Source organism: Vipera berus (genome assembly GCF_964194415.1).
Source record: "Vipera berus genome assembly, chromosome: 5".
In the NCBI taxonomy this organism is placed as follows: Eukaryota; Metazoa; Chordata; class Lepidosauria; order Squamata; family Viperidae; genus Vipera; species Vipera berus.
Genome location: NC_138207.1, coordinates 1672171 through 1699411, shown reverse-complemented (window position 1 = coordinate 1699411; position 27241 = coordinate 1672171). Strand labels below are relative to the sequence as shown.

General features: G+C 47.4%; 1 protein-coding gene across 1 annotated transcript in view; it reads right to left on the bottom strand.

The window, feature by feature from the left end:
* Nucleotides 1-9902: 9902 nt before the first annotated feature.
* The window catches only part of CLDN1 (claudin 1), a 30226-nt gene continuing 12887 nt past the window's right edge, over nt 9903-27241 (bottom strand). The window contains exons 2-4 of the mRNA XM_081329506.1: nt 15511-15675; nt 14622-14706; nt 9903-11484 (exon numbers count right to left, since the gene is read on the bottom strand). Coding sequence (XP_081185632.1) covers nt 11322-11484; nt 14622-14706; nt 15511-15675 — 413 coding nt within the window. The 3' untranslated portion in view covers nt 9903-11321. The remainder of the gene's footprint in view (nt 11485-14621; nt 14707-15510; nt 15676-27241) is intronic.

Below are 27241 nucleotides of genomic sequence, written 5' to 3'. Positions count from 1 at the left end.
AATGGAGTCAAATTGCGCACGCACACACACACACAAACACACACACACACACCCTTCGTTCCATTCTTGTGCACCGAACTGTCTAACGCAGTTTTCAGGGTGACTCCTGACATCTGTACACAGATGTTCACTTAAGTGCTCGCCTCCCCTTCTGTCTGCAGGATGAAAACCAGCTGCGAAATCCACAGACTTTCAGCCCCGGGTGGGAAGGGAGTGAGTTTTCAGTGCCCTAATGACTACGCCATGCAAATCTATGCAAATGAAGATGCAAAACACACGGGCTTTCCCCCCAATGAGTCTTCACGCTCCGCCCCGTTGCAAAAGAAATTGATTTGCAGAGGCAAATTAAATTTTGCAGTAATTGTGACATCCTTTTTATGTATATGCAAGGTTCCCCCCCACCCACCCACCGGCACACCCCGCTTTCTTGGAAGGCTCCTGCTCTTAATTAAAAAGGTGACTGGAAATATTTTAAGTAGTAAGGATAGATTCGACACCCCGGTCTTTGGGCCCACACACAAACACACACACACACACACACAAACTCTTTTACATACCCTTTATCTGAAATACAGAGGACACACTTTTCACCGTGGGAAGTTTCCTAACCCCACAGTATTACAATTTGAGTCCCTGCCGGCTGCAGAGATAATTACTTTTATAAAAGGGGAAAAATAATAATCCTGTTTATTAATGTTTCCTGAATTGTGGCCCGGAGGGTGGATCCCAGAGCAGGAGGAATTTAATGAAGAGCAGGGCAGAGCCTGGCCGAGGTGGAAGCGATGGAGGAAGCAGGCGTCCCCTCCAGATGCTCTCACAATCAACCCCTGCCAGGCGGTACCTTTTCAGGCGCTGCTGCAGAATGTCCCATTCTGGCACCCAGTTTCCAGCAGGGGGAAAGGGGGGTGGGATTCGAGGGTCCTTTGTACCCATCCAAGATAGGATGTCCAAGAATCAGGTGTGTGTGTGTGTGTGTGTGTGTCTGTAAGGCAGGGTTACCCAACTCCGCATAGCTTTCCACTCCCAGAATCCCTCAGCCAGCATGCTTTAAGTTGGGTGGACTTCCACTCCCAGAATCCCCCAGCCAGCCAGCTTTGAGAGGGGTGGATTTTCACTCCCAGAATCCCCCAGCCTCCATGCTTTAAGAGGGGTGGACTTCCACTCCCAGAATCCCCCAGCCAGCCTGCTTTGAGAGGGGTGGATTTTCACTCCCAGAATCCCCCAGCCTCCATGCTTTAAGAGGGGTGGACTTCCACTCCCAGAATCCCCCAGCCAGCCTGCTTTGAGAAGGGTGGATTTTCACTCCCAGAATTCTTGGCAGAAATTCTGTTTTGGGAATTCTGGGAGTGGAAGTCCTCACCTCGTAAAGGCCACGGCTGGGAAACCTGCTATTGTGTGTGGAGCAAAAGTTCAAGAAGGAAGCCACGATGTTGTAGTGGAAGCCCAATCCGGTTTTCTACCTTGACTTCTTTAACCTGAAGATCTACGCCCCCCCTTAAGAAAAATGAGATGTGTTGCCCCCCCCCTTTCTCACCTTTCCATCCCTGCTGTGGTCGTCTCTCTTTTCTCTAACTTCACAAATCTGTTCCTTCAACGAAGTGGAGACTTGAGGTCCAAGAATGTCTTCTCCTCTCTCTCTCTCTCTCTCTCTCTCTCTCTCTCTCTCTCTCTCTCTCTCTCTCTCTCTCTCTCTCTCTCTCTCTCTCTCTCTCTCTCTCTCTCTCTCTCTCTCTCTCTCTCTCTCTCTCTCTCTCTTGCAAATCATAACCCCCCATTTTAGGTAATCATCACCTGCTACGTTTTTCTTCCTGGGGGTCCTGGGATAGGAGCAGCTGAGGGGACTTCAGATCAGCAACGTGCAGGAAGCCAAGACCGACACCAGCTCTTTTCTCTTCCTGTTTAGGAGGACTGACCCGAAATGGAGGATGGATTCCCTCTCTGAAGGGGGACGCTGGGAATGGGATGGGATGGGATAGGATAGAATGGAATGGAATAGAGGAGAGAAGGGAAGGGAAGGGAAGGGAAGGGAAGAGAAGAGAAGAGAAGAGAAGAGAAGAGAAGAGAAGAGAAGAGAAGAGAAGAGAAGAGAAGAGAAGAGAAGAGAAGAGAAGAGAAGAGAAGAGAAGAGAAGAGAAGAGAAGAGAATAACCAGTAGGATATAGAATAGAATAGAATAGAATAGAATAGAATAGAATAGAATAGAATAGAATAGAATAGAATAGAATAGAATAGAATACGAATACGAATACGAATAGAATAGAATAGAATAGAATAGAATAGAATAGAATAGAATAGAATAGAATAGAGAATGGAATGGAATGGAATGGAATGGAATAGAATAGAATAGAATAGAGAATAGAATAGAATAGAGAATAGAATAGAATAGAATAGAATAGAATAGAATAGAATAGAATAGAATAGAATAGAATAGAATAGAATAGAATAGAATAAATATAGAATAGAATAAATATAGAATAGAATAGAATATTGAATATATAGAATAGAATAGAACAGAATAGAACAGAATAGAAAATGAATAAAAATAGAACAAAAATAGAATAGAATAGAATAGAATAGAATAGAATAGAATAGAATAGAATAGAATAGAATAGAATAGAATAGAATAGAATAGAGCTGGAAGGGACCTTGGAGGTCTTCTAGTCCAGCCCCCTGCTCAAGCAGGAGAACCTTACGGAATCATGGAATAACAAGGGACCCTTGGAGATCATCTAGTCCAGGGCTTTTCATCTTTTTCACCCATTGTACCACTTTTAGGATATGGCAACATCTGAGTACCACCAGTCGCCTAGCAAGGTGTCAAAAACTTGATGACCAAAAAAAAAAGGAAAAAAAGAATAGAATAGAATAGAATTTGAAACTCTCACCTCACTTAATATTGCCAGCCCTGGCTTTGAACCCCAGCAAACGTCCACTCGGCCAGCTTGGCTTTTTACAAGAGCTTAGATTGTGGGTCTTTAAATCCCCAGTCAAGCCCCTTTTGATGACCCCCCCCTGCCTCCCCCGTCCTTATATTTCCACCTGCTGCCTCTCTCTCTCTCTCTCTCTCTCTCTCTCTCTCTCTGTGTGTGTGTGTGTGTGTGTGTGTGTGTGCGTGCGCATGTGGGAGGCCTCTTCTGCCTTTTGCAAGCTGGCGCACCTGAAAACCAAGGACTGAAGCCTCCCTGCTTGCCGAGCCAACCAGGAGACGCAGATTCCACAAAGTGTGTGTGCTTGTGTGTGTGGGCCGAGAGAGCGTAGAACCACATGCACACACTTGCACATGTTCCCCAGAACGGTGTTCAGGAAATCCCCAGTTGAAATTATTGCTGAAAGATCCGGCTGTGTGTCACGCTGCTAAATTTCCTGGGAGAAGTTGCACGTTTGGGGGTGACCCACATTTCTTTTTGGGTTCCCTGCCCTGCCTGCTCCCGTTTGCCGAGCCAACAGCCGGAGTTACACACCACACAAATTTCCCCAACGCCCCCCCCCCTAACCAACTCTCCTTCACTTGCCCTCTGGGCTCCAAGGCCTTTGGTGAAGCGGGAAGCAGATTTTCTGGAAAAACTCCGGATTCGCGTCTGTTCCGGATCTCTGGCCCTAACTTGGAAAAGCATTTGGGGACTTCTGATTGTGGGCAGTGATGCTCCCAGTGGAAGTCAGAGGTCAGCCTGCAGATGGGTTCTGGACTTCCCTGGGTGGGTGGGACCCATGATGCACCCATGTCTCCACGTTGGCCATTGGAAGAGGTGTGGACTCCCAGAATTCCTCAGGTAGCTCCAGCTTGGCAATGTTAAGGTATATGGACTTAAACTCCCAGGATCCCCCAGCCAGCTCACGTGTGGCAACTGAAAGATGTATGGACTTCGACTCCCAGAATTCCATAGCTAGTCAATTTTGGCACTGTTATGGACTTCAACTCCCAGGATTCCATAGCTAAATCAACCTTGGTAACTTAGAGATGCATGAACTTCAGCTCCCAGAATTCCTTGGGCTCAATCTTTGTCAATGCTAAGATGTATGAACTTCAACTCCCAGGATTCCCCAGCCAGCTCAGCCTTGACAACTTGAAGCTGTGTGGACTTCAACTCCCAGAATTCACGGTGGGCTGGGGAATTCTGGGAGTTGAAACCCACATATCTTCACCTTTTAATGAAAGTCTGGCAAGAAACGCACATGCTTTGAACACCAGGCTGATGGTCTTATCCGTAACCTACAGTCAAAACAGGAAAACTGTAATTTAGTAATCTTGATGATGCACAGGACATATTATTACCTGGCAACACTGATTATTATTACCAAACAATACATATCATTCATTGTGTACTGTATTCTATTTGTCTTATTATGACTGTTCCTTATTATTTCCTATTGCATTTGTAGCTGACAGAGAAAATATTGAAAAGCACAGTCGGTATAATGGTTAATTCTATTATTTTTATCTGTTATCCTTCCTTCCTTCCTTCCTTCCTTCCTTCCTTCCTTCCTTCCTTCCTTCCTTCCTTCCTTCCTTCCTTCCTTCCTTCCTCCCTCCCTCCCTCCCTCCCTCCCTCCCTCCCTCCCTCCCTGGGGGTTCTCAAGAACAGACTGGAGAGCCCCTTGTCTGAAATGGCATAGGATCTCCTGCATGAGCAGGGGGTTGGACTAGATGAACTCCGAGATCCCTTCCAGCTCTATTCTATTCTAAATATCCATAAAGGTCCCAGGCTTTGGGTGGGCTCATGGAGAGTTTGCCAATTCTCTCGTTCTGTAGTTAGGCTTTAGACCAGGGGTCTTCAAACTTGGCCTTTTTATGACTTGTGGACTTCAACTCCCAGAATTCCTCAGCCAGGCACACTGGCTCAGGAATTCTGGGAGTTGAAGTCCGCAAGTCATGAAGGGGCCATAGTTCCCCCACGCTGGCTGAAGAATTCTGGGAGTTGAACTCCACAAGTCATGAAGGGGCCATAGTTCCCCCACGCTGGCTGAGGAATTCTGGGAGCTGAAGTCTGCAATTCATGAAGGGGCCATAGTTCCCCCATGCTGGCTGAGGAATTCTGGGAGTTGAAGTCCACAAGTCAGGAAGGGGCCATAGTTCCCCCACGCTGGCTGAGGAATTCTGGGAGCTGAAGTCTGCAATTCATGAAGGGGCCATAGTTCCCCCACGCTGGCTGAGGAATTCTGGGAGTTGAAGTCCACAAGTCAGGAAGGGGCCATAGTTCCCCCATGCTGGCTGAGGAATTCTGGGAGTTGAAGTCCGCAAGTCATGAAGGGGGCCATAGTTCCCCCACGCTGGCTGAGGAATTCTGGGAGTTGAAGTCCACAAGTCAGGAAGGGGCCATAGTTCCCCCATGCTGGCTGAGGAATTCTGGGAGTTGAAGTCCGCAAGTCATGAAGGGGCCATAGTTCCCCCACGCTGGCTGAGGAATTCTGGGAGTTGAAGTCCACGTCAGGAAGGGGCCATAGTTCCCCCACACTGGCTGAGGAATTCTGGGAGTTGAAGTCCACAAGTCAGGAAGGGGCCAAGTTTGAAGACCCCTGCTCTAGACAAAAAAGAAGCAATCTTCTGCAAGGAACTATTGTCCAACTCCTGTTCTCTAAAGTATAGGTAGTCCTCAATTTACGACTGTTCATTTAGTGACTGTTCAAAGTTATAGCAGCACTGAAAAAAGTAACTTCTGAGTGTTTTCACACTTAGCGACCATTGCGGCATCCCCACTGTCACGGGATCAAAATTCAGACACTTGGCAACTGACTCATAGTTACAACGGTCGCAATGTCCCCGGGAGTCACGTGATCCCCTTTTGCGACCTCCGGACAAGGAAAGTCAAGGGGGGGGAGGGGAAGCTGGATTCATTTAACAACTGTGTTACCAACTTAACAGCTGCAGTGATTCACTTAACAACTTTGGCAAGAAAGATTATCAAATGGGGCAATCCTCGCTTAACGACTGCCTGGCTGAGCAACAGAAAATTTGGGCTCGGCTGTGGTCGTAAGTCGAGGACTACCTGCGGGCTTCTGTATTCAAAGGACTGCATCCTCTCTGTGCACGTGCAGAGTGTTTTTCTTTCCTTCATCCCTGGCTGAGGTAAGACTGGCTGAATCGATGCATTCACACAACATGATAATTCCTTGACCGAGAGCCCCTGTTCATGCTTAGTCGCTTCCTGCTTGGGCTTCTGTAATGCATTCTGCCTGGGGCTGCCCTTGAAGAGCTGTGTAAATGTCAGAGCGCGCACAGTCTTATTGCGCGAGGTAACCCTGGAGTAAACACAGTAAACAGTGGTCTATATTAAATGGTGGTTTATCTTACACTATCTACAATATCATACACCAGGAACAACATACGTACACGTGCTAATACAGCAGGATCCAACACACCACAGTTACGGCAGGAAACGGAAGAGGAAAGAACACATCAGCAGAGCTTTCCCTTTATACGAAGGCTCTTAAAGAGACACAGACCCTGCTGGCTCGTTCTCATCATTACATTACATCTTACATTACATAAGCTGGTTGGCTGTTAAGTCAATACCTTGACAATAGAACTACAGCTGGCTTTATGGAGATGCGTCTGAAGTGAAGCTTCATTTGTGCTTGCATGGGATCTAGGTAGCATGTGAAACCAGCCCCTACCCCTCTCCCCCCGGGTGCCAAACGATCGGGGACTGCTATCTTAGAGCATGGCACGGCCTTGGTGTCTTCCAGGCCTTTGCCTCCCATGGGCGTTTTGTCAGCCAACACAAATCCAGATACCAAATCTGGAAGCACAGATGAGGAGCTGCAATGGGTCTGAGCTAAAATGAGTACATTGTAAAACAAAATAAAAATTACAAAAAATGTTTTAAAAAAAGAATGAAAAATTAATGTGGAAGAGGAGGAAGAGGACTGTGGGGTCCTTGGTGCTCTCTGAGCTTGGTGGTTTTCTTGTAGACGCTTCATGTCCCATCTAGGGGGGAATGTCAGTACTGGATGGGGGGGGTTGGAGAGGAGGAGGAGGAGGAGGAGGAGGAGGAGGAGGAGGAGGAGGAGGAGGACTGTGGGGACCTGGGTGCTCTCTGAGCTGGGTGGTTTTCTTGCAGATGCTTCATGACCCATCTAGGGAACATCATCAGTGCTGGAAGGGAGGGGGGTTTGTGGAGAGGAGGAGGAGGAGGAGGAGGAGGAGGAAGAGGAAGAGGAAGAGGACTATGGGGTCATTGGTGCTCTCTGACCTTGGCTTTCACGCAGACGTTTCATTGCTCAGCCAGGGAACAATGCTGGAAAGGAGTGGCATTCGTGCTTATTTACAATACAACCCCACTTCCTTGTAGCACTGATGATGCTACCCAGTTGGGCAATGAAACGTCTGCAAGAAAACCACCCAGCTGAGGAGAACACGGAGGATTTAGAATCATAGGACTTCAGAACTGTGGCGCTGGGAATGAGCCCGAGGATCATCTAGCCGGACCCTCTGCCAGCTGCAGGAAGAGCAGCCGGAAGCATCGCGAGAGTTTGCTTTCCAATTTCTCCTTCAAAGCCTCCAGAGATGGAGACCCTTGGTGGGCCTTTGAAGGCCAGCCTTTCTGCTAATGGACAAATCTTCTTCTCCAGGTGTTTTTTTTCCACGTAGTGCCATCAGAAGACAGCCAGATCAGCTGGAAACCACCTTGGCGTGTGCAACGCCTCATGCGTACCCATCCAGTCCTGTATGTTGGCATTGGGCCACCCGTGGAGACGCCGAGGGAGACCACCACACCCTCTCCGGGGCAAGCTCGCCGAAATCCCCTTCTCCTCTGAGAGAGGGGTTTTCAAAGCGGATCCTCTTCCCACACGTTGAGCAAGACGGGGTAGAGAAAACAAACGCTGGAGAACGTGACGGCCTCACATGAAGCCACAGGTACATCTTAATTGCAGGATGCTCCCCTTCTTAGGATGAGTCTCCTGGAAGGAATGTGGCGCTGGCTGGCTTCATTCGGAAACCGGCTGAACCAGCCCGGCTGCGTTTTCCGTAATCTGCTCATCTCCTTGGGAAGATTGGTTTTGCGGAGACTGTCTCAAGGAGTGCGTTGCAACACAATCGCCTTGTTTGTGCAAGTGGCGAGTGGGTGGTGAACTGGCGGACCTGTGAGTAACTCCGTTTTCTGGAGTGAGTGAATTGACGCTAACCTCCTAGATCAATGCTTCTCAACTTTGGCCACGTTAAGATGGGTGGACTTCAACTCCCAGAATTCCCCAGCTAGCCATACCGGCTGTGGAATTCTGGGAGCTGAAGTCCACCCATCTTAAAGCACGCTGGCTGGGGAATTCTGGGAATTGAAGTCCACCCATCTTAAAGGACGCTGGCTGGAGGATTCTGGGAGCTGAAGTCCACCCATCTTAAAGGACGCTGGATGGGGAATTCTGGGAATTGAAGTCCACCCATGTTAAAGCATGCTGGCTGGAGGATTCTGGGAGCTGAAGTCCACCCATGGTAAAACAAGCTGGCAGGGGAATCCTGGGACTTAAAGTCCACCCCTCTTCAAGCCACCAAGGCTGAGAAACCTTTTCCTAAACTGCCCTCTAACACACAGCCTGAGTTCACACAACACATGAAACACACAAAAGCTTCAAAAACTAAAGCTTCCTGTTGAACTTGAATTCCTGTGCCATTCAATCCACTGCATTGCCATTAAAAAGAGTAATTTTGCGCTACCATTCTCATTTTTGTAAAAATCGCCTCTTTGGGCAGAGGTTTAAAATGAAGCAGCTACACCGAAATGCATCTTCTTAAAAAAAAAATAGGAAAAGGTACTTTTATTGAAAACAGTTTAACACTTTATACAGTTTCTTCTCACAGAATTGTGTGTCCCTCCCCACCCCCACCCACCCCCACCCACCACCCGCCTGGGTGAAGTTGAGCCAAGGGGCATGGATGCCCCCACGATTGACAGACCGAGGTGGCAAAATTGTTCCAGATTCGCCACCAATCCAAAGCTTTTTGGATCCTGTACAGGTTTTCCTCAGCGGTGCCCTAAGACTGGTGAGGTCTACTCTCCAGTAAAGCGTTGGCAACTTTGCAGACTGAATCAAAGCCAGGAATCCACCTTGGGAGCCGACAGATGCATTTGCGTTTCTGCATTGGTGTGTGTGTGTGTGTGTGTGTGTGTGTGTGTGTGTGTGTGTGTGTGTGTTTCACAGCCCATTTCTGCAGCAAGAGAGGTGGAAAGCTTCCTGTTTACACCAGGGGGACCTTTGCAACAGGGATTTTTTTTTTAAAAAAAGACTTTTTTTCCCCCTTTCCACTTGACTCGTGGAGGTTTCTCAAAGATTATTTCCCATCTCTGTTTTCTCCAGGTTGGTTTGGCTTGCCCGCCAGATATTTTGCACCGCGAGGCTGCAAGCCAACACATCTGGATGCCCCCAAGCTGGGGAGGTTCTCGTATATTCGAGACTTTGGTAACAAGAAGGCCAAAATGGTGCGTATGTATGCGCTTGTACTCTCTGTCTACTCTAGTGAAAAGAAGGACTGGGGTGGGGGAGACATGATAGCCGTCTTCCAGTATTTGAGGGGCTGCCACAAAGAAGGGGGGCTGTCACCCTATTCTCCAAAGCGCCCGAAAGCAGGACAAGAAGCAACGGATGGAAACTAGTCAAGGAGAGAAGCAACCTAGAACTAAGGAGAAACTTCCTGACAGTGAGAACAGTTAACCAGTGGAACAACCTGCCTCCAGAAGCGGTGAATGCTCCGACACTGGAAGTTTTTAAGAAGAGACTGGACAATCACTTGTCTGAAATGGTATAGGGCTTCCTGCCTGACCAGGGGGCTGGACTAGAAGACCTCCAAGGTCCCTTCCAACTTGGCTATTCTGTATTCTGCATGTCTCTGTGAGGTATCTTGCTGCCTTTCCAGCTGTGGGGAAAGAAACAGTTAATGCATCTGCAGAGCAGGCAAATTCCCACAAGGGTTGACTCTTCCCACCCCAGCTATCCCCACCTTTTATCAAAATACGTGGCTTTTTGATGGCCCTCCGGCATTCGACTGCAGCCAACAATTGTGGCAAATGCCGCTGAATGGATTGAGCAGCTTTATGGACGTGAAACGTGTGTGTGTGTGTGTGTGTGTGTGTGTGCTTGGGCGTGCCCCAACACATCTGTGCAGGCACACGGCTTCTGGGGGGGGGGGCTTCCGAGCTCTCCTGATCCAAACTGCCACTTTGCACCAATTCTCTCTCTCTCTCTTTTTTTTGCTCCTTAACCCACTCGCTGTGGGAAAGAATAAAAGATAGAAAAGAAGGAGGGTGGGGTCCGGGGGGAACTGCCGAAGCCCATGCAAAGTTTGGCAGGGAAGGAACACCGTGCGGGCTGCTGGAGTTAGCCGGCCTGAGCAACGTCTGTGTGTGTGTGTGTGTGTGTCCTTAGTTCTGCCTTTAAAAACGGGCCGCAAAATCTCACCCACGCGCATGGTGGTCCCGGTAGCCCTGCCCCCCTATTCCTCACACTTTGGGGGTCTATGGGGGGGAGGGACCCCACCCAGCACATTCAGGTGCAGAATACAGCTAGTCCTCGGCTTACAAACATTTCATTTAGTGAGCGTCCCATTTAGTGACCATTTCACATGACCGTTGCAGCAATCCCCCTGGTCACGTGAATGACATTCGGAGTGTGCTTGGCCACTGGCTCCTATTTATGCTGGTTTGCCAGGTCCCGGGTGTGTGTGTGTGTCACGTGATCCCCCTTTGGCGACCTTCTGACCAGCAATGGGGGGGGGAAGCCAGATTCGCTTAACGACTGGGTGACTAGCTTAACAACTGCAGCGATTCGCTTAACAACCGTGGCAGGGAAGGGGGTAAAATGGGGCGAAACGCACTTATAACAACTGTCTCGGCCACAAAAATGTTGGGCTCAATTTTGATCGTAAGTCGAGGACTGCCTGCGGGTTTCTCAAGCAGACCTTCCGCCTGCTTTGGGGTTTCCTCCTGTCTTCCGGCCCTTCAAGAGAAATCTACTACAAGGTTGCAAAGTGAGAGAGAGAAAGGAGACCGTCCGTAGCCATTAAGAGAGTGAAGAAGGGGCGTCAGAGGGCCCGAAAAAGGGAATGGCTGCCTTGTCGGCTCTCGCATCCAGGCAGCTGGCTGGTGTTCCCTATGTCGGCAGGCTTGATTTTGGGGTGAATCCCTTCCTAGCTTTCCTATCGGGCAGAAGAGCAGGACCCGGCCAGGAGCAGGGATGGGTGCAGGGGTACAAAAAGGCACAGTTCACTTATGGAGGGTGGGCGGAGGCGGTGTGCCCAAGCAGAGCCGCTCTGCTCAGCGCAGGACAGGAGTAAAGCAGTGTCCCTTGGGGTGGTCCGATGCCGGCGTCTCGTGTCGTCCTTCTGCGTCGCATTATACGTAATCCTTCCCGGTGGACATGGCAGACTTGGGATACGGCCGAGTCGGGGGGTAGGAGGTCTCCCGCCGGGGGCACCAGCAGCAAAGGAAGGCACCGCCCAAGATGGCCAGCGAGGAGGCTGCCCAGCCAATGAAGAGCGCCTGGCCAAATTCAAACCTGAGGAGGAAGGAGACGGTCTGGTTAAGTCCGAGAATGAGGCGGGACCATCCATTTGGATTCCAGTTCTTTATTTGGTCACGCTCAATAGGAATAACAGAGTAACAGAGTTGGAAGGGACAGGAACTGCAAGAGGGACCGGGAAGTCCCAGTGGACGATCCCTTAAACCGGGGGTAGGCAACCTCGGCTCTTTTATGACTCATGGACTTCAACTCCCAGAATTCCTGAGTCAGCATAGCTATGCTATGCTGACTCAGGAATTCTGGGAGTTGAAGTCCATGAGTCATAAAAGAGCCGAGGTTGCCTACCCCTGCCTTAAACTGTGAGCCAGCCGTGGGCGGCAGCAGCCACCAAAAAAGCCGACACAATCCTAGGTTGTGTTTACAGAATCAAGATCACGTGAAGTGTTAGTGCCGCTTTACAAGGCCTTGGTAAGGCCACCCTTGGAACACGGCATCCAGTTTTGGTCACCACGATGTAAAAAAAAAAGATGTTGAGACTCTGGAAAGAGTGCAGAGAAGAGCAACAAAGAGGATCAGGAGGCTAAAACAGATGAAGAACGGTTGTACAAATTGGGTATGGCTGGTCTAGAGAAAAGAAGGACTGGGAGGGGGAGGGGGTGACCTGATAGCAGTCTTCCAGTAGTTGAGGGGCTGCCCCAAAGAAGAGGAAGGGGTGACCCTATACTCCAAAGCGCCTGAAGGCAGGACAAGAAGCAACGGATGGAAACTGACCAAGGAGAGAAGCAGCCTAGAACTAAGGAGAAACTTCCTGACAGTGAGAACAATTAACCAGTGGAACCACCTGCCTCCAGAAGCTGTGAATCCTCCCACACTGGAGGCCTTTAAGAAGAGACTGGACAGTCGCTTGTCTGAAATTAGTGTAGGGTCTCCTGCTTGAGCAGGGGGCTGGACTAGAAGACCTCCAAGGTCCCTTCCAGCTTGGTTAGTCTGTATTCTTTGACTCAGCCTTCCATCCTTCCGAGGTTGGTAAAACGAAGACCCAGATTGTTGAGGGCAATAGGGGTGACTCTGTAAACCGCTTAGAGAGGATTGCGAAGCGGTGTGTAAGTCTAAGCGTGAGTGCTACTACAGTTCTGTTCTTCTGTATTCTGTTAATCCAACCCCGTGCTCAAGCAGGATAAAGTCTGCCTACCTCAAAAGTGGCCAAGGTTGAGAAACACTCAATCTTTCTCCAAGTCATGACTCTTTGTCTCTAAACTTGTCTAAACTTCCTCACTTGTGATTCCCACACAGTGAGATTCTGCCATTTCCTCATTCATGTCCTTTGACTGGTTCCCAGATTACATACACACGCACACGACCACATGACCCGCAGGTTTCGGCATGCACTTCTTGGCTGCCTTCCTTGAAGTCGCAAGGATTAAAATGGGAGGGCGGGGGGGGGGGGAAAATTTCTGGAACTACATCAAGTCTCCTGTTGGAACGGGCTTTTCCCAGGACGCAAATACGGTCGGGTGAACATTGCTGATCCGTAAAAGGCCGGGTGGAGAGCCTCACAATGCACCGCATTGCTCACAGGCCTCCTGGGAAATTAAGTTCAGGCTTTCTCGGACCATCTCCGGCAACAGCGCAAATTGGAGGAGGGGGCCTGGGTAGGGGACAAGGAGGACCCACCGACTTTTTTAGGAAGCCAGCACAGGTTGCTTAAAAACAGATCATGCCAAGCCAATCTTATTTCGTTCTTTGACAAAGTGACCTAAACTAGTAGACAAGCGGAAGGCTGTGGACGTAGTATACTTAGACTTCAGCAAGGCATTCGACAAAGTAGACCACAACCTACTCTTTGGTAAGCTAGAAAAAGATGGGATAGGCAGCAGCACCATCGGATGGATTTGTACCTGGCTGACAAACCGTACTGAGTAATCCTCAATGGCACCACATCCGCATGGAGGGAAGCAAGCAGTGGGGCACCACAAGGCTCCATCTTAGGCCCAGTAAACTCTTCAATCTCTTCATCCGTGACTTAGAGGAGGGAGTAGAAGGGGAACTCATCAAATTTGCAGAAGACACTAAGCTGGCAGGAATAGCCAACACCCCAGAAGACCAACTCAAAAAGATCTTGGCAAACTTGAACAATGGGTCCTATCCAACCAAATGAGTCTCAACATGGAGAAAAGCAACGTTTTACATTTAGGCAGGAAAAACCAAAGGTACAAGTACAGATTAGGCGAGACCTCGATCAAAAACAGCAACTCTTGAGAGGAACCTCAGCGTCCTGGTGGATGATCGCTTAAACCTGAGCCAGCAGCGTGGGACAGGAGCCAAGAAAGCTAACACAATCCTGGGTTGTATAAGGTGAAGTATGGGTATTGTTTTATAAAACCCAAGTAAGGCCACACCTGGAATAAGGCATCCAGTTTTGGTCGCCACATTACAAAAAAGATGTTGAGACTTTGGGAAGAGCGCAGAGAAGAGCAACTAAGATGATCCAAGGCCTGGAGACTAAAACATATGAAGAACGGCTGTGGGACTTGGGTTTGGCTGGTCTAAAGAGAAGAAGAAATAGGGGAGACGTGATAGCAGTCTTCCAATATCTGAGGGGCTGCCACAAGGCAGAGGGGGTCAGGTTGTTCTCCAAAGCACCAGAGGGAAGGACGAGAAACAATGGTTGGAAACTGACCAAAGAGAGAAGCAACCTGGAATTAAGAACAAATTTCCTGACAAACAATCACCAGACAACTTGCCTCCAGAGGTTGTGGGTGCTACATCACTGGAGGCTTTTAAGAAGAGACTGGACAGCCATTTGTCCAGAATGTTATAAGGTTATCTGCTTGAGCAGAGGGTTGGACTAGAAGACCTCCAAGGTCCCTTCCGATCCTACGATTGTACGATTCTGCAGTTCTGTGATCCTTCCTTTCCCAACTCTGTTATTCTACTATTCCATCAGCAGAGGGTCAACCACGAGTCCAAATGTCCGTGCAGGTCTTTCTGCCCCACTCCATCGGTTGAGTCTAAAGCAGGGGTCTTCAAACTTGGCCCTTTTATGACTTGTGGGCTTCAACTCCCAGAATTCCTCAGCCTGACTGAGGAATTCTGGGAGTTGAAGCCCACAAGTCATAAAAGGGCCAGGTTTGAAGACCCCTGCTCTGGAGATTCATTGAGGTGTGACTTACCTGGTGTTGACAGGGGTGTAGGGGTTGAAAAATTCCTGTGCGACAACGTTGCCATACCAGGAGGTAGCCACTAAGGAGGCTAAGCCTATGGGAGGGAAGGAGAGAAGGAAGAGGTTGTAAAGTCAAGACAACTTCCAAGAAGGATGGACTGCTTACAGTCCTCCAGTAAGATTGGCTGCTTATGACACACCCGCTCACACCCGCTTTCCTCAAGATGGTCCCTTCCAGATGTGTTGGACGCGATAGGAGAACCGACGTTCAACACATCTTAGAGTGAGAGAATTGTAGTTTGGGACGGACAAGTGGGACCATCTCGTAGAGTGTTTCTCAGGATTGGCAATTTGAAGGTGGGTGGACTTCGACTCCCAGAATTCCCCAGCCAGCGTCTCGTTCAACCCTCTGCAATGTCCAGTGAAAGCCACCAGGAGAAACAGCTGTCCAGCCTCTTCTTCAAAGCCTCCAGAGATGGAGCTATCAGAACTCCGAAGACACTACTCCACTGTTTACAGAACGGGAGGACCCTAGTTTGAGGAAGGCTGGCCAACATCTTGCATGGCTGTTGGTGTGAGACCATGAATTGATCAGATTTACACCCAGCTTATCTTCTCTCTTGGGTTTCAGATGTTCCAAGTCATCCTCAAGTCAGCCGCTGTCCACCTCTCGGCCTTAATTTCAGCAAGGCTGACCTGAGACTAGGGACCGTCTCCCCACCCAGACCCTCCTGATGGTTGGTTTCCCATTTTCTATCCCCCTCTTTCCCAGGAATCCAGCTGAAGGGCCCATCTCTGGTGGCTTCCATACCGACGTCTCTTTGCAAGGCCGCAAAAGAACAGCCAGGCCTAGGTGAACCCTGGTCCATAGAGACTGATTGGCAGAAGTCCTTTTTCACCTGATATGAAGAAGATGACACCTCCCAGGATGGCCATCCTTGACTTCTTCACCTCATCCTCTTCTAAGCACTTCATGCATTTCATGCCAATCATGGCGACAAAACCTCCAATGAGACCCAAAATGATGCTGGACACCATCAGGGCCCGGGTGGCTTGCAAGCTGCCTGAAAATGAGAGAAAGAGCTTAGTTTAATGGACCAACGACGGAATCGGGCGGGATATCCTAGGCTGAAAGAAACTTATTAGATCATTTTCTACCACAGGGGGAGGCAGCCTTGGCTCTTTTATGACCCGTGGACTTCAACTCCCAGAATTCCTCAGCCAGCATGGGGGAACTATGGGCCCTTCATGACTCATGGACTTCAACTCCCAGAATTCCTCAGCCAGCGTGGGGGAACTATGGGCCCTTCATGACTCATGGACTTCAACTCCCAGAATTCCTCAGCCAGGATGGGGAAATATGGCCCCTTCATGACTCATGGACTTCAACTCCCAGAATTTCTCAGCCAGCGTGGGGGAACTATGGCCCCTTCATGACTTGCAGAGTTCAGCTCCCAGAATTCCTCAGCCAGAGTGGGGGAACTATGGCCCCTTCATGACTTGCGGACTTCAACTCCCAGAAGTCCTCAGCCAGCGTGGGGGAACTATGGCCCCTTCCTGACTGGTGGACTTCAACTCCCAGAATTCCTCAGCCAGTGTGGGGGAACTATGGCCCCTTCCTGACTTGCGGACTTCAACTCCCAGAATTCCTCAGCCAGGATGGGGAACTATGGCCCCTTCATGACCCGTGGACTTCAACTCCCAGAATTCCTCAGCCAGCGTGGGGGAACTATGGGCCCTTCATGACTGGCAGACTTCAACTCCCAGAATTCCTCAGCCAGCCTGGCTCAGCATGGAAACCTCTCCCTTTCCCCTCAGCATTGTTGGCTCAGGAATTCTGGGAGTTGAAGTCCACGAGTCATAAAAGGGCCAAGGTTGCCCATCCCTGTTCCTAGGACACCTTTAGAGAGGACCGTACTTGCCTTTAAAAAAAAAACAACTATGAAGTTGAACCCCTTTCCTTAAAGGACTCCTGGGCAGATGCCTAATCTGGGATTGGATAGTCTACAGGTTTGTTTGGGGTAACCATATTAGCCCACCAAAGGGTTTATTTCTTCCTGTCTCTTGTGTGGGGTCCTTGGTGCTCTCTGAGCTGGGTTGTTTTCTTGCAGACCTTACATTGCCAAACTAGGTAATATCGTCAGGCTAGAAGGGAGTGGGGTGATAAAGTATATAAACAGAGAGGAAATGCCTCACCCTTCTGGGACTGATGATGTTGCCTAATTTGGTAATGAAACATCTGCAAGAAAACAGCACCAAGGACCCCACAGTTCTCCTCCTCCTCCTCCTCCTCCTCCTCCTCCTCCTCCTCCTCCTCCTCCTCCTCCACCACCACCACCACCTCCTCCTCCTCCTCCTCCACCACCTCCTCCTCCTCCTCCCTTCTAGCATTGATGATGTTCCCTAGTTGGGTCATGAAACATCTGGAAGAAAACCACCCAGCTCAGAGAGCCCCAAGGACCCCACAATCCTTCCTTCCTTCCTTCCTTCCTTCCTTCCTTCCTTCCTTCCTTCCTTCCTTCCTTCCTTCCTTCCTTCCTTCCTTCCTTCCTTCCTTCCTTCCTTCCTTCCTTCCTTTCTTTCTTTCTTTCTTTCTTTCTTTCTTTCTTTCTTTCTTTCTTTCTTTCTTTCTTTCTTTCTTTCTTTCTTTCTTTCTTTCTTTCTTTCTTTCTTTCTTTCTTTCTTTCTTTCTTTCTTTCTTTCTTTCTTTCTTTCTTTCTTTCTTTCTTTCTTTCTTTCTTTCTTTCTTTCTTTCTTTCTTTCTTTCTTTCTTTCTCTCCTCCTCCTTCTTCTCTTCCTCCTCCTCTCCACAAGCCCCCCTCCCTTCTAGCACTGATGATGTTCCCGGGTTGTGTCATGAAACGTCTGCAAGAAAGCCCACCAAGCCCAGAGAGCACCCAGGACCCCACAGTTCAACCCTGAGCTACAAATAGTCTCTTTTATGTTTCTTGTGTTGTACAAACATAGACATTGCATTTCCAGAGCTATTACATGAACCTAATTGTAGATTCACACAATATATTTAACCTGATTATGGAATTAGCCCATTTTCTGTGCTGACATCATAGGCTGCTGCATAAACTCATGACAAGGGCTGCTTAAGCGCAACTCGATGAGTAAACAATAAGACTTATCAAAGTTTACATGTTGTGTGAATGCCTCTGTTTGGGTCTTCACTTGACCTGCTTCATTGGGTTGAGTGAACTCAATCACCCTTTTGTAGAAATTCTTCCTTAGCGCACTTAGCTAACAACACAACACCTAACTGCCCATAACCAGTGCCCTCCAGTTGCATTAGACTACAAATCCCATAACTCAAAGTAAAAACAGATGGAGGATTACGGGAACTGAGATCCAGCTGTGAAAAGTGTCAGATTGGCAGTGTTTCGCTGTCAGCCTTTAAGATTAAACCAACATCGACTCTTAGCTGCAAACAACCTTTTTTTTCTATGGGGGATGTTCAAGAGGGCTTATGTCACAAATGAAGACAATTCTAAAAATCCCCATTAAAATTCGCATCAATCACTACAGCTTGCCGGGAGACGGGTGGCAAATAAATTTAATCAATCAATCAATCAATCAATCAATCAATAAAACCTTTTTATAGTTAGAGCTGAGAGATTAGTCAGGAGCGGCATCCATATAGCACACTAAGCCTAGTTAGCTTTAACTTTGCCTAGATGTGTCTTCACAGGCTCGGCAAACCAATGTAGGTCTTATCAAAAAGCCAAGAGCTCTGTGCCTCAGTTATTTGTTCTTTAAAATGGGAAGACCGCCGCAACTTGCCGGACTGGTGGGAAGATGTAATTTCCACCCAAACTGGTTTATCTATCGACTCCATAGTCATCAATCTTACTCATAAGCCTACTGCAGGATTTGGAGTGCCTTTTACTCAAGAGGAGGTTGTCCTTATTAAACTGTAGTCAAAACAACTGACTTGATTACCGGGCTAACTCATTTTTGAAGTTGTGACAAAACCAACAGCAGCAAACCAGAGGTACAGGATTTGGGATAATTTTCTTCGTAATTCTTCTGTGTTAGTCTGGTATCCTTGGTATGTTCTTGAGAACCCTTGAGGGACTGTGGGCGTCCAGATGTTGTTTTAGACTGTGGGGTTACATATTCAATCCGTATGACATTTAAAACTGGACAAAGCATTACACGAACGTGGGAATTGTGTTTTCTTAAGCCAGGTGTGTAGGTTGGGGTGCTGTATGAAACCAGTATGAAACAACAGCCTGATCAAGAAGCAACCAAGAACATTCCCACCAACTCTGACAGGGCAAGCCAGGAGTATGTAAAAGCAGGAGCAAACCCCCCTCCCTTCTAGCACTGATGGCGTTCCCTAGTTGGGTGCTGAAAGGTCTGCAAGGAAACCACCAAGCTCAGAGAGCAGCAAGGACCCCACAGTTGTCCTCCTCCTCCTCCTCCTCCTCTTCCTCCTCCTCCTCCTCCTCCTCCTCCTCCTCCTCCTCCTCCTCTCCCTTCTAGCACTGATGGTGCTCCCTAGTTGGGTCATGAAACGTCTGCAAGGAACCATCAAGCTCAGAGAGCACCAAGGACCCCACAGTCCTTTCCTCCTCCTCCTCCTCCTCCTCCTCCTCCTCCTCCTCCTCCTCCTCCTCCTCCCTTTGAGCCCTGATTATGTTACCCAACTGGGTCATGAAACATTTACAAGCAACCCAGCTCAGGGAGCACCAAGGATCCCACATATTCTGCATTCCTGGGGATTATCCCTTTACTTAATCTCACATGACTTTGATGCTCCGTCTCCTCTTGTTCACCCTTAAAGGGCAACAAGACATGTATCCCCAAGGTGAAATTTCAACCACAAAAGTCTCCATGTGCCCAGGCAGACAGAGAATCATTGGGTCCTCCGCTCTGGACAGGGGACACCATCGCTGGTGGACAGCCAACCAACCTCTGGAAGATGTTTAGGAGTCCCAGATGAGGAGAAACTTCCTGAGAGTGAGGACAATCAACCAGTGGAACAGCTTGCCACCGGAAATTGTGGGTGCTCCATCACTGGAAGTTTTTAAGAAGAGACTGGACAGTCACTTGTCTGAGATGGTGTAGGGTCTCCTGCTAGAGCAAGGGGCTGGACTAGAAGGCCTCCAAGGTCCCTTCCAGATCTATTCTATTCTATTCTATTCTATTCTATTCTATTCTATTCTATTCTATTCTATTCTATTCTATTCTATTCTATTCTATTCTATTCTATTCTATTCTATTCTATTCTATTCTATTCCCATAATTCTCTATTCTATTCTATTCTATTCTATTCTATTCTATTCTATTCTATTCTATTCTATTCTATTCTATTCTATTCTATTCTATTCTATTCTATTCTATTCTATTCTATTCTATTCTATTCTATTCTATTCTGGTTCTATTTTTGTTCTATTTTTGTTCTATTTTTGTTCTATTTTTGTTCTATTTTTATTTTCTATTCTATTCTGTTCTATTCTATATATTCAATATTCTATTCTATTCTATTCTATTCTATTCTATTCTATTCTATTCTATTCTATTCTATTCTATTCTATTCTATTCTATTCTATTCTATTCTATTCTATTCTAGTCTAGTCTAGTCTAGTCTAGTCTAGTCTAGTCTAGTCTAGTCTATTCTATTAATTCATTTTCTCTATTCTATTCTAGTCTATTCTATTAATTCATTTTCTCTATTCTATTCTAGTCTATTCTGGACTAGTCTAGTCTATTCAAACGCTTTGCAAATTTCCATACAGATAGTCCTCGAGTTACTCAATTAGTGACCATTCAAAGTTACAACGGCACCGGAACAAGTGACTTATGACCATTTTTCACACTTAATGACCACTGCAGCATCCCCATGGTCACTGTGATCCAAATTCAGACGCTTGGCAACTGACCCGTATTTATGACGGCTGCACTGTCCTGGGGTCACCTGATGCCCTTTTGCAAAGCAAAAGTCAATGGGGAAGCCAGATTCACTTAACAACCGTGTGCTAACAACTGCAGTGATTCACTTAACAACGGTGGCAAGAAAGGTTGCAAAACGAGGCAAAGTTCACTTAACAAGTACCTCACCTTAGCAACGGAACTTTTGGGCTCCATTCTGGTTGTGAATTAAAATAGAATAGAATAGAGCCGGAAGGGACCTTGGAGGTCTTCTAGTCCAGCCCCCTGCCCCAGCAGGAGATCCCAGCCTATATTATCTCAGACAAGTGACTGTCCAGTCTCTTCTTGAAAATCTCCAGTGATGGAGCGCCCACGATTTCTGGTGGCAAGCTGTTCCACTGGTTAATTGTCCTCCCTGTTAGGAAGTTTCTCCTTAATTCCAGGTTGCTTCTCTCTTTGATCAGTTTCCAACCATTTTTTTCTCGTCCTTCCCTCTTGTGCTTTGGAGAATAATGTGACCCCCTCTTCTTTGGGGCAGCCCCTCAGATACTGGAATTCTGCTATCATGTCTCCCCTATTTCTTCTTTTCTTTAGACTAGCCAAACCCAAGTCCCGCAGCCGTTCTTCGTATGTTTTAGCCTCCAGGCCTTTGATTATTGTGGTCGTAAGTCGAGAACTACCTGTATCTAGGCAGGCCAAGGGTTAAGCCTCTCTCATTTCCACCTGGACTTAAACCAGGTTTGGGAGCCTCCGATCTGTGCAAATTCTCAGTCAGTTTCCCCCCCCCCTGTATCTCCACACTTGCTAATGGACGCCTTAATCACCCTCTTTCCAGAAGGCATTCAAACAACAAACACAGTTAAAGGTATTAGTGACTGGCACCTGCAGACTTCAAATGTAAAGCAAAGGGTCTCTGCACCCACCCCTTCCCTCCTTTGCATGTTTTTGTTGTTGTGATCAGCTCTTTGGCTTCATTTTATAGGCAAGCTTCATCCATCCCCTCCAGTTTTCCTCCTGGAAAACAGCAGGAAAGGGCTTTTTCTGGCATGTTTTTTGCAACTTCTTTGGTGGTCTCGCTTTCAAGTCTTAATCCAGCCCAACCCAGGAAGATCAGGGGGGGGTTGCTGTTCACACCCCAAATGTCTTCTCTGGAGGAGGAGGAGGAAGAAGAGTTGCTAATACACACCTACTTTTAACCTCTCCGATAGATCTAATCCTCGTGTTCTCTGCCATACAGTCACATGAGCCCCTATTGATATATAGGAAGCCCCCCCCCGTCCCCAGTTTAAAATATTCTTTATTCTTAATATTAAAAGAGGCAGAATATTATATTTCCCCAAGGGAGAAATGGAGAAAAATCTTAACCAAGGCAGAAAGCAGCCCCAGTCTTTCTAAATAGCCTCAAGCAGAAGCCTCAGATGGATATTTTGTGCCTGTTAAGAAAGACTGGGCCGATCTATTCATAAACCAAACGCCTTCAGCTCCCCCCCCCCAGCTGATGGGATTAAGAATTTACACCCACCCACCCCAAATTCTCAGGACAGGACAGGACCTTTGGGGTGTAATAAGATATCCCCTCCACTGTTAGAATAGCAAAAAAACACACGGCTTACTACATTGTACAACTGCCTGGAGCATCTCAATCAGAACTCTAGACAGATCCATCCACTCACTCAGCCATTTTGTCAGCTGTCCCAGAACTGCCTGCTGTTGCTGGTTCCGCTCATCAATAAACAGGAACTTTCTTTCCTAAGCAGCCTCCATTTTATTTCCAGCATCTTAGCCTCCATTTTATTTCCAGTGTCTTTCTCCCGGCTTGGAACTGGAGTTGATTTTCCTTTCAACAGCCATTTGCAACCTTCTCAGCCAGTTACCCAACAAGCGGAGACCAATGAAGGAACTGGATTTGCTCAATGAACACGTGATTGACTTAACAACCTTGACAAAAGGATCCTAAAATAGAAACCATCTACCCGTCTTGTCTATGGAAATTCTCAGTCATCCAGGTCATCGCAAAGTTGCTTTTTTCACGAGGCAACTGGACTTTTCTCGTTTGCCCTTTGAAGACGTTTCGCTTCTCATCCGAGAAGCTTCTTCAGCTTTGATGAGAAATGAAACGTCTTCAAAGGGAAAAAAAAAACAAGAAAGTCCAGTTGCCTCGTGAAGAAAGCAACTTTGGGACATCTCCCATCTTACAGAAGGATAGAATCAAGGTCACGTGTAGCGTCAGTAGCTCTTTATAAGGCCTTGGCAAGACCACACTTGGAATAAGGCGTTCAGTTTTGGTCACCCTATTATAAAACAAGATGTAGAGGCTCTAGAAAGATGGCAGAGAAGAGCAACAAAGATGACTAATAAAATAACAGAGTCGGAGGGGACCTTGGAGGTCTTCTGAAGAACGGCTGCAGGCATTGGGTATGAAAAGAACGAAGAGAAGGACACGATAGCAGTCTCCCAATATTTTAGGGGCTGCCCCAAAGAAGAGGGAGTCAAGCTATTCTCCAAAGCACCCACAACAATGGATGGACACTAATCAAGGAGAGAAGCAGCCTGGCACTAAGGAGGAATTTCCTGACGGTGAGGACAATGAACCAGTGGAACTACTTGCCACCAGAAGTTGTGAGTGCTCCATCACTGGAGGTTTTCAAGAAAAGACTGGACAGACATTTGTCTGAAAAGGTCCAGGGTCTCCTGCTTAAGCAGGGGGTTGGACTAGAAGACCTCCAAGGTCCCTTCCTGGTCTGTTATTTAGCAATGGAAATTTGGGTCCCCGCTGTGATTTTAAGCGGAGAACTACCTATACCATCCTGATTTTGAATAAATCAGTGCAAGATTCAGCAATGGGGAGGCCACCAGCCCGAGGGGGATCTGGGGGAAGAGCTTAAAAGAAAGAAAGTAGAACAGGTTATGGATTCGTGGACACCACACACGCCCTTCCTCAACAGGCAGCAAAGCTCCTCAGCTCCTGTGGAGTTGAGTTTGCCAGGGGGCTTCAGAAGCTGCCTTAGATCTCAGCAACGGATTCCTCCTGTCAACACCTTCCTTGTTGTTCGGGGTGTTGGTTTTAAATTAAGTTCAGAGTCAGGATCAGAGAAGTGCAGAAAAAGCCTTCCTGCTCCCAGTGGGAAGCAGTGTTTGTGCAAACTCCGTTGTGCAACTGAAGTCCTCAGAAGAAATGTAGAAATGTTTTCACCACCTCTGTTGTGATCTTTGGAATGGGATTCTGAAACCACCCCCACCCCCCCCACACAACTGCATTCTTCACCCCCTCCCGCCCTTTGTGGTATTCCCCCAAGAACGTTTTCTCAAAGGCTGTTGCTCATTTCTTATTGTGGAGAGGATGAGGATCCTGCCCTGTGCGTAATTAGATGCTCGGCACTCCACGGCAGAAGTAGCCATCTTTCTCCGGCGGATACTTCAAAAAACCTTACTGGTCCAAATACCCTTCTTTTTAGGCCTTGAGATTTTAAAAAACCTATTCTATTCTATTCTATTCTATTCTATTCTATTCTATTCTATTCTATTCTATTCTATTCTATTCTATTCTATTCTATTCTATTCTATTCTATTCTATTCTATTCTATTCTATTCTATTCTATTCTATTCTATTCTATTCTATTCTTTCTCCTATTTTCTATTCCATTCCATATTTTCTATTCTATTCTATTCTATTCTATTCTATTCTATTCTATTCTATTCTATTCTATTCTATTCTATTCTATTCTATTCTATTCTATTCTATTCTATTCCCATAATTCTCTATCCTATCCTATCCTATCCTATCCTATCCTATCCTATCCTATCCCATCCCATCCCATCCCATCCCATCCCATCCCATCCCATCCCATCCCATCCCATCCCATCCCATCCTATCCTATCCTATCCTATCCTATCCTATCCTATCCTATCCTATCCTATCCTATCCTATCCTATCCTATCCTATTCCCATAATTCTCTATCCTATCCTATCCTATTCCCATAATTCTGTATTCTATTCTATTCTGTTCTGTTCTATTCTATTCTATTCTATTCTATTCTATTCTATTCTATTCTATTCTATTCTATTCTATTCTATTCTATTCTATTCTATTCTATTCTATTCTATTCTATTCTATTCTATTCTATTCTCATAATTCTCTATCCTATCCTATCCTATCCTATCCTATCCTATCCTATCCTATCCCATCCCATCCCATCCCATCCCATCCCATCCCATCCCATCCCATCCCATCCCATCCCATCCCATCCTATCCCATCCTATCCTATCCCATCCTATCCTATCCTATCCTATCCTATCCTATCCTATCCTATCCTATCCTATCCTATCCTATCCTATCCTATCCTATCCTATCCTATCCTATTCAAAACCTGCAGAGGGAAGAAGCTTTTAATAGACACGAAGTTGGACGTCCATTTTAAACACACATATCCCCCCCCTGGACATTTCCTCCACCACCCATAAGGAGTAAAACTAATTTTCCAAACGCTGACTATTTAAAAACACACACACACAAACATACACAGGAAATGAGTTATGGGGCAAAAAAGGGAGTAATTTGCCTTAAAAAACACGGGGAGGCCAAACCTAATACTTAGCTCCCAAAGAGGCCATTTGCAAGGGTGGGAAGTCCTGGTTTCCTGCACCACCCCTGCAACCAAGAAGAGCAGCAATGGGTCCGGGGGGGGGGGAGATGGGGGAGACCCTCCTCCTTCCCCCCCAGGGGCCACATCAGCTGCAGGTCATTAACCTGGCTGAGTGGAGAGTCCAGATGTACAAATCCCGCCTAGGCAGATGTGAAACACGCAAACCAGCCAAGGAGGCCACTGAGATTCTCGGCCATCCCCTAAAAGCAAGGATTTCCTTTTCCTTTAACTATGTTTTTACTGATTTTTAACACAATCACCTTAATATTTGGTAAACAGTGTGTTGTCTGGGTTAGTATTTTTTTTTAAAAAAACAATCCATAACAATTATTTTCTATAATTCTATAGTCCCTATAATGGCTTTGCTTGACTTTCTCTTCTTCCAGTAATATTCTCTTTTGCCAACCTTAAATTAATACAGTTCTCATTATTGGAATAAATGACAATTAAATCTAGACATTTTTCTCATGCTTCTGCAAAATAATAACCGCATCCATATAAAGCTTCTTTTCTAATCGATCATCTTGATTGCCTCGTCATAGAGGCTGTTTACAGAATTCTTATTTAAATTTGTTTTCCCCACGAGTCCACCGTGGGGGGGGAGTATGGGGGGACCCTCCTCCTTCCCCCCCAAGGGCCACACCAGCTGCAGGTCATTAGCCTGGCTGGGTGGAGGGTCCCGATGTGCAAATCCCACCTAGGCAGATGTGCAAGTCATAAAGGGACTGTGGGGGTCCTTGGGGGTCTCTGAGCCCCTGGGTGGTTTCCTTGCAGACCTTTCATGACCCAACTAGGGAACATCATCAGTGCTAGAAGGGAGTGGGGCTTGCGGAGAGGAGGAGGAGAAGAGAAAGAAAGAAAGAAAGAAAGAAAGAAAGAAAGAAAGAAAGAAAGAAAGAAAGAAAGAAAGAAAGAAAGAAAGAAAGAAAGAAAGAAAGAAAGAATTGTGGGGTCCTTGGTGCTCTCTGAGCTTGATGGTTTCCTTGCAGAACTTTCATGACCCAACTAGGTAACATCATCAGTGCTGAAAAAGGAGGCTTTGCTTTTATCTTTATATACTTGCCCTATCGGTGTTATTTAAGCCTTTTTGGGGGGGGGGCTACGCCCTTTAATCTGAACTACAGGCCAGAACGATGATCGTGCAAGAAAGCAGTTGGGTGGGGGGACCTTAAGAGCAACTTTGAGATTTTTTCAGGTTGCCAAGTCCTGGATTCGGATCTCTTCCACCACCCCTTTTAGGGCCCGGAGCACACATCGGGGGAAGCCGCAGTTCCCCACAATCCTTGCCTGCTTCATCCTTCCCCACGGATCCTCCACGCATCTAAGCAGAATCAGAGGCCCAAGTGGCGGTATTCATATTATAAGGGATGGGAAGACAAGAATCCTAAATCAGAGAATTTATCCCAGGAACACAAATCTTCCTTTTCAAGGGGGGTTTTTTTCCCTCCCAGACTCCCACCTCAGGGTTGCATGGAGGGGCTTCTGGAATCCAGGATGTGGATGTTATTTTTGGCCTATCCCGGGGCCACCGCTGGCCGTCCATTATTCATCTAGCAGCCCCTCGGACACCCTCGAGCTATTTCTGAAGTGGTATCTGGTCCCGCTGGATGGTTTCCGGCTGCACCCTCTTCCCCGCCCTCGGAAAGCCACGGAGGGCACATTCCTGACCAACTGACAGCCGTCTCCTCTCCTGGCTGGCTGTTTTTGGAGCCGGTGAGAGGGTGCAGCTTTTGCAAAACGGAATGTGCAAGGACCTCGCCCTCTTTGAGTCCTCCAAAGGTTTCCAGGAACAATACGCAGATGGGTTGGTGCCAAAAAGATGCAGAACAATCTGGGAGGAGGGGGGATCATCCAGATGGAGAGGAGAAAAGCCAGCTGGTCAGGGGGAGGCCAGCCCCCCCCTGGTTGTCCATCACCCCAGATCCAACTGACAGTAAGGGTCAGCCAGGAGTCTTATCTGTTGGGACTTTGGTCCCAGCTGTTGAGATCTTCCATCTGAATTTGGGTGACGACGGGCTCTCCTTACTTCATGATAGAAGAGCTTTAACACCCATGTGTGGTGCTGACAGAAGAGATCCTTAGTAGCTCAGGGTTGAACCGTGGAGT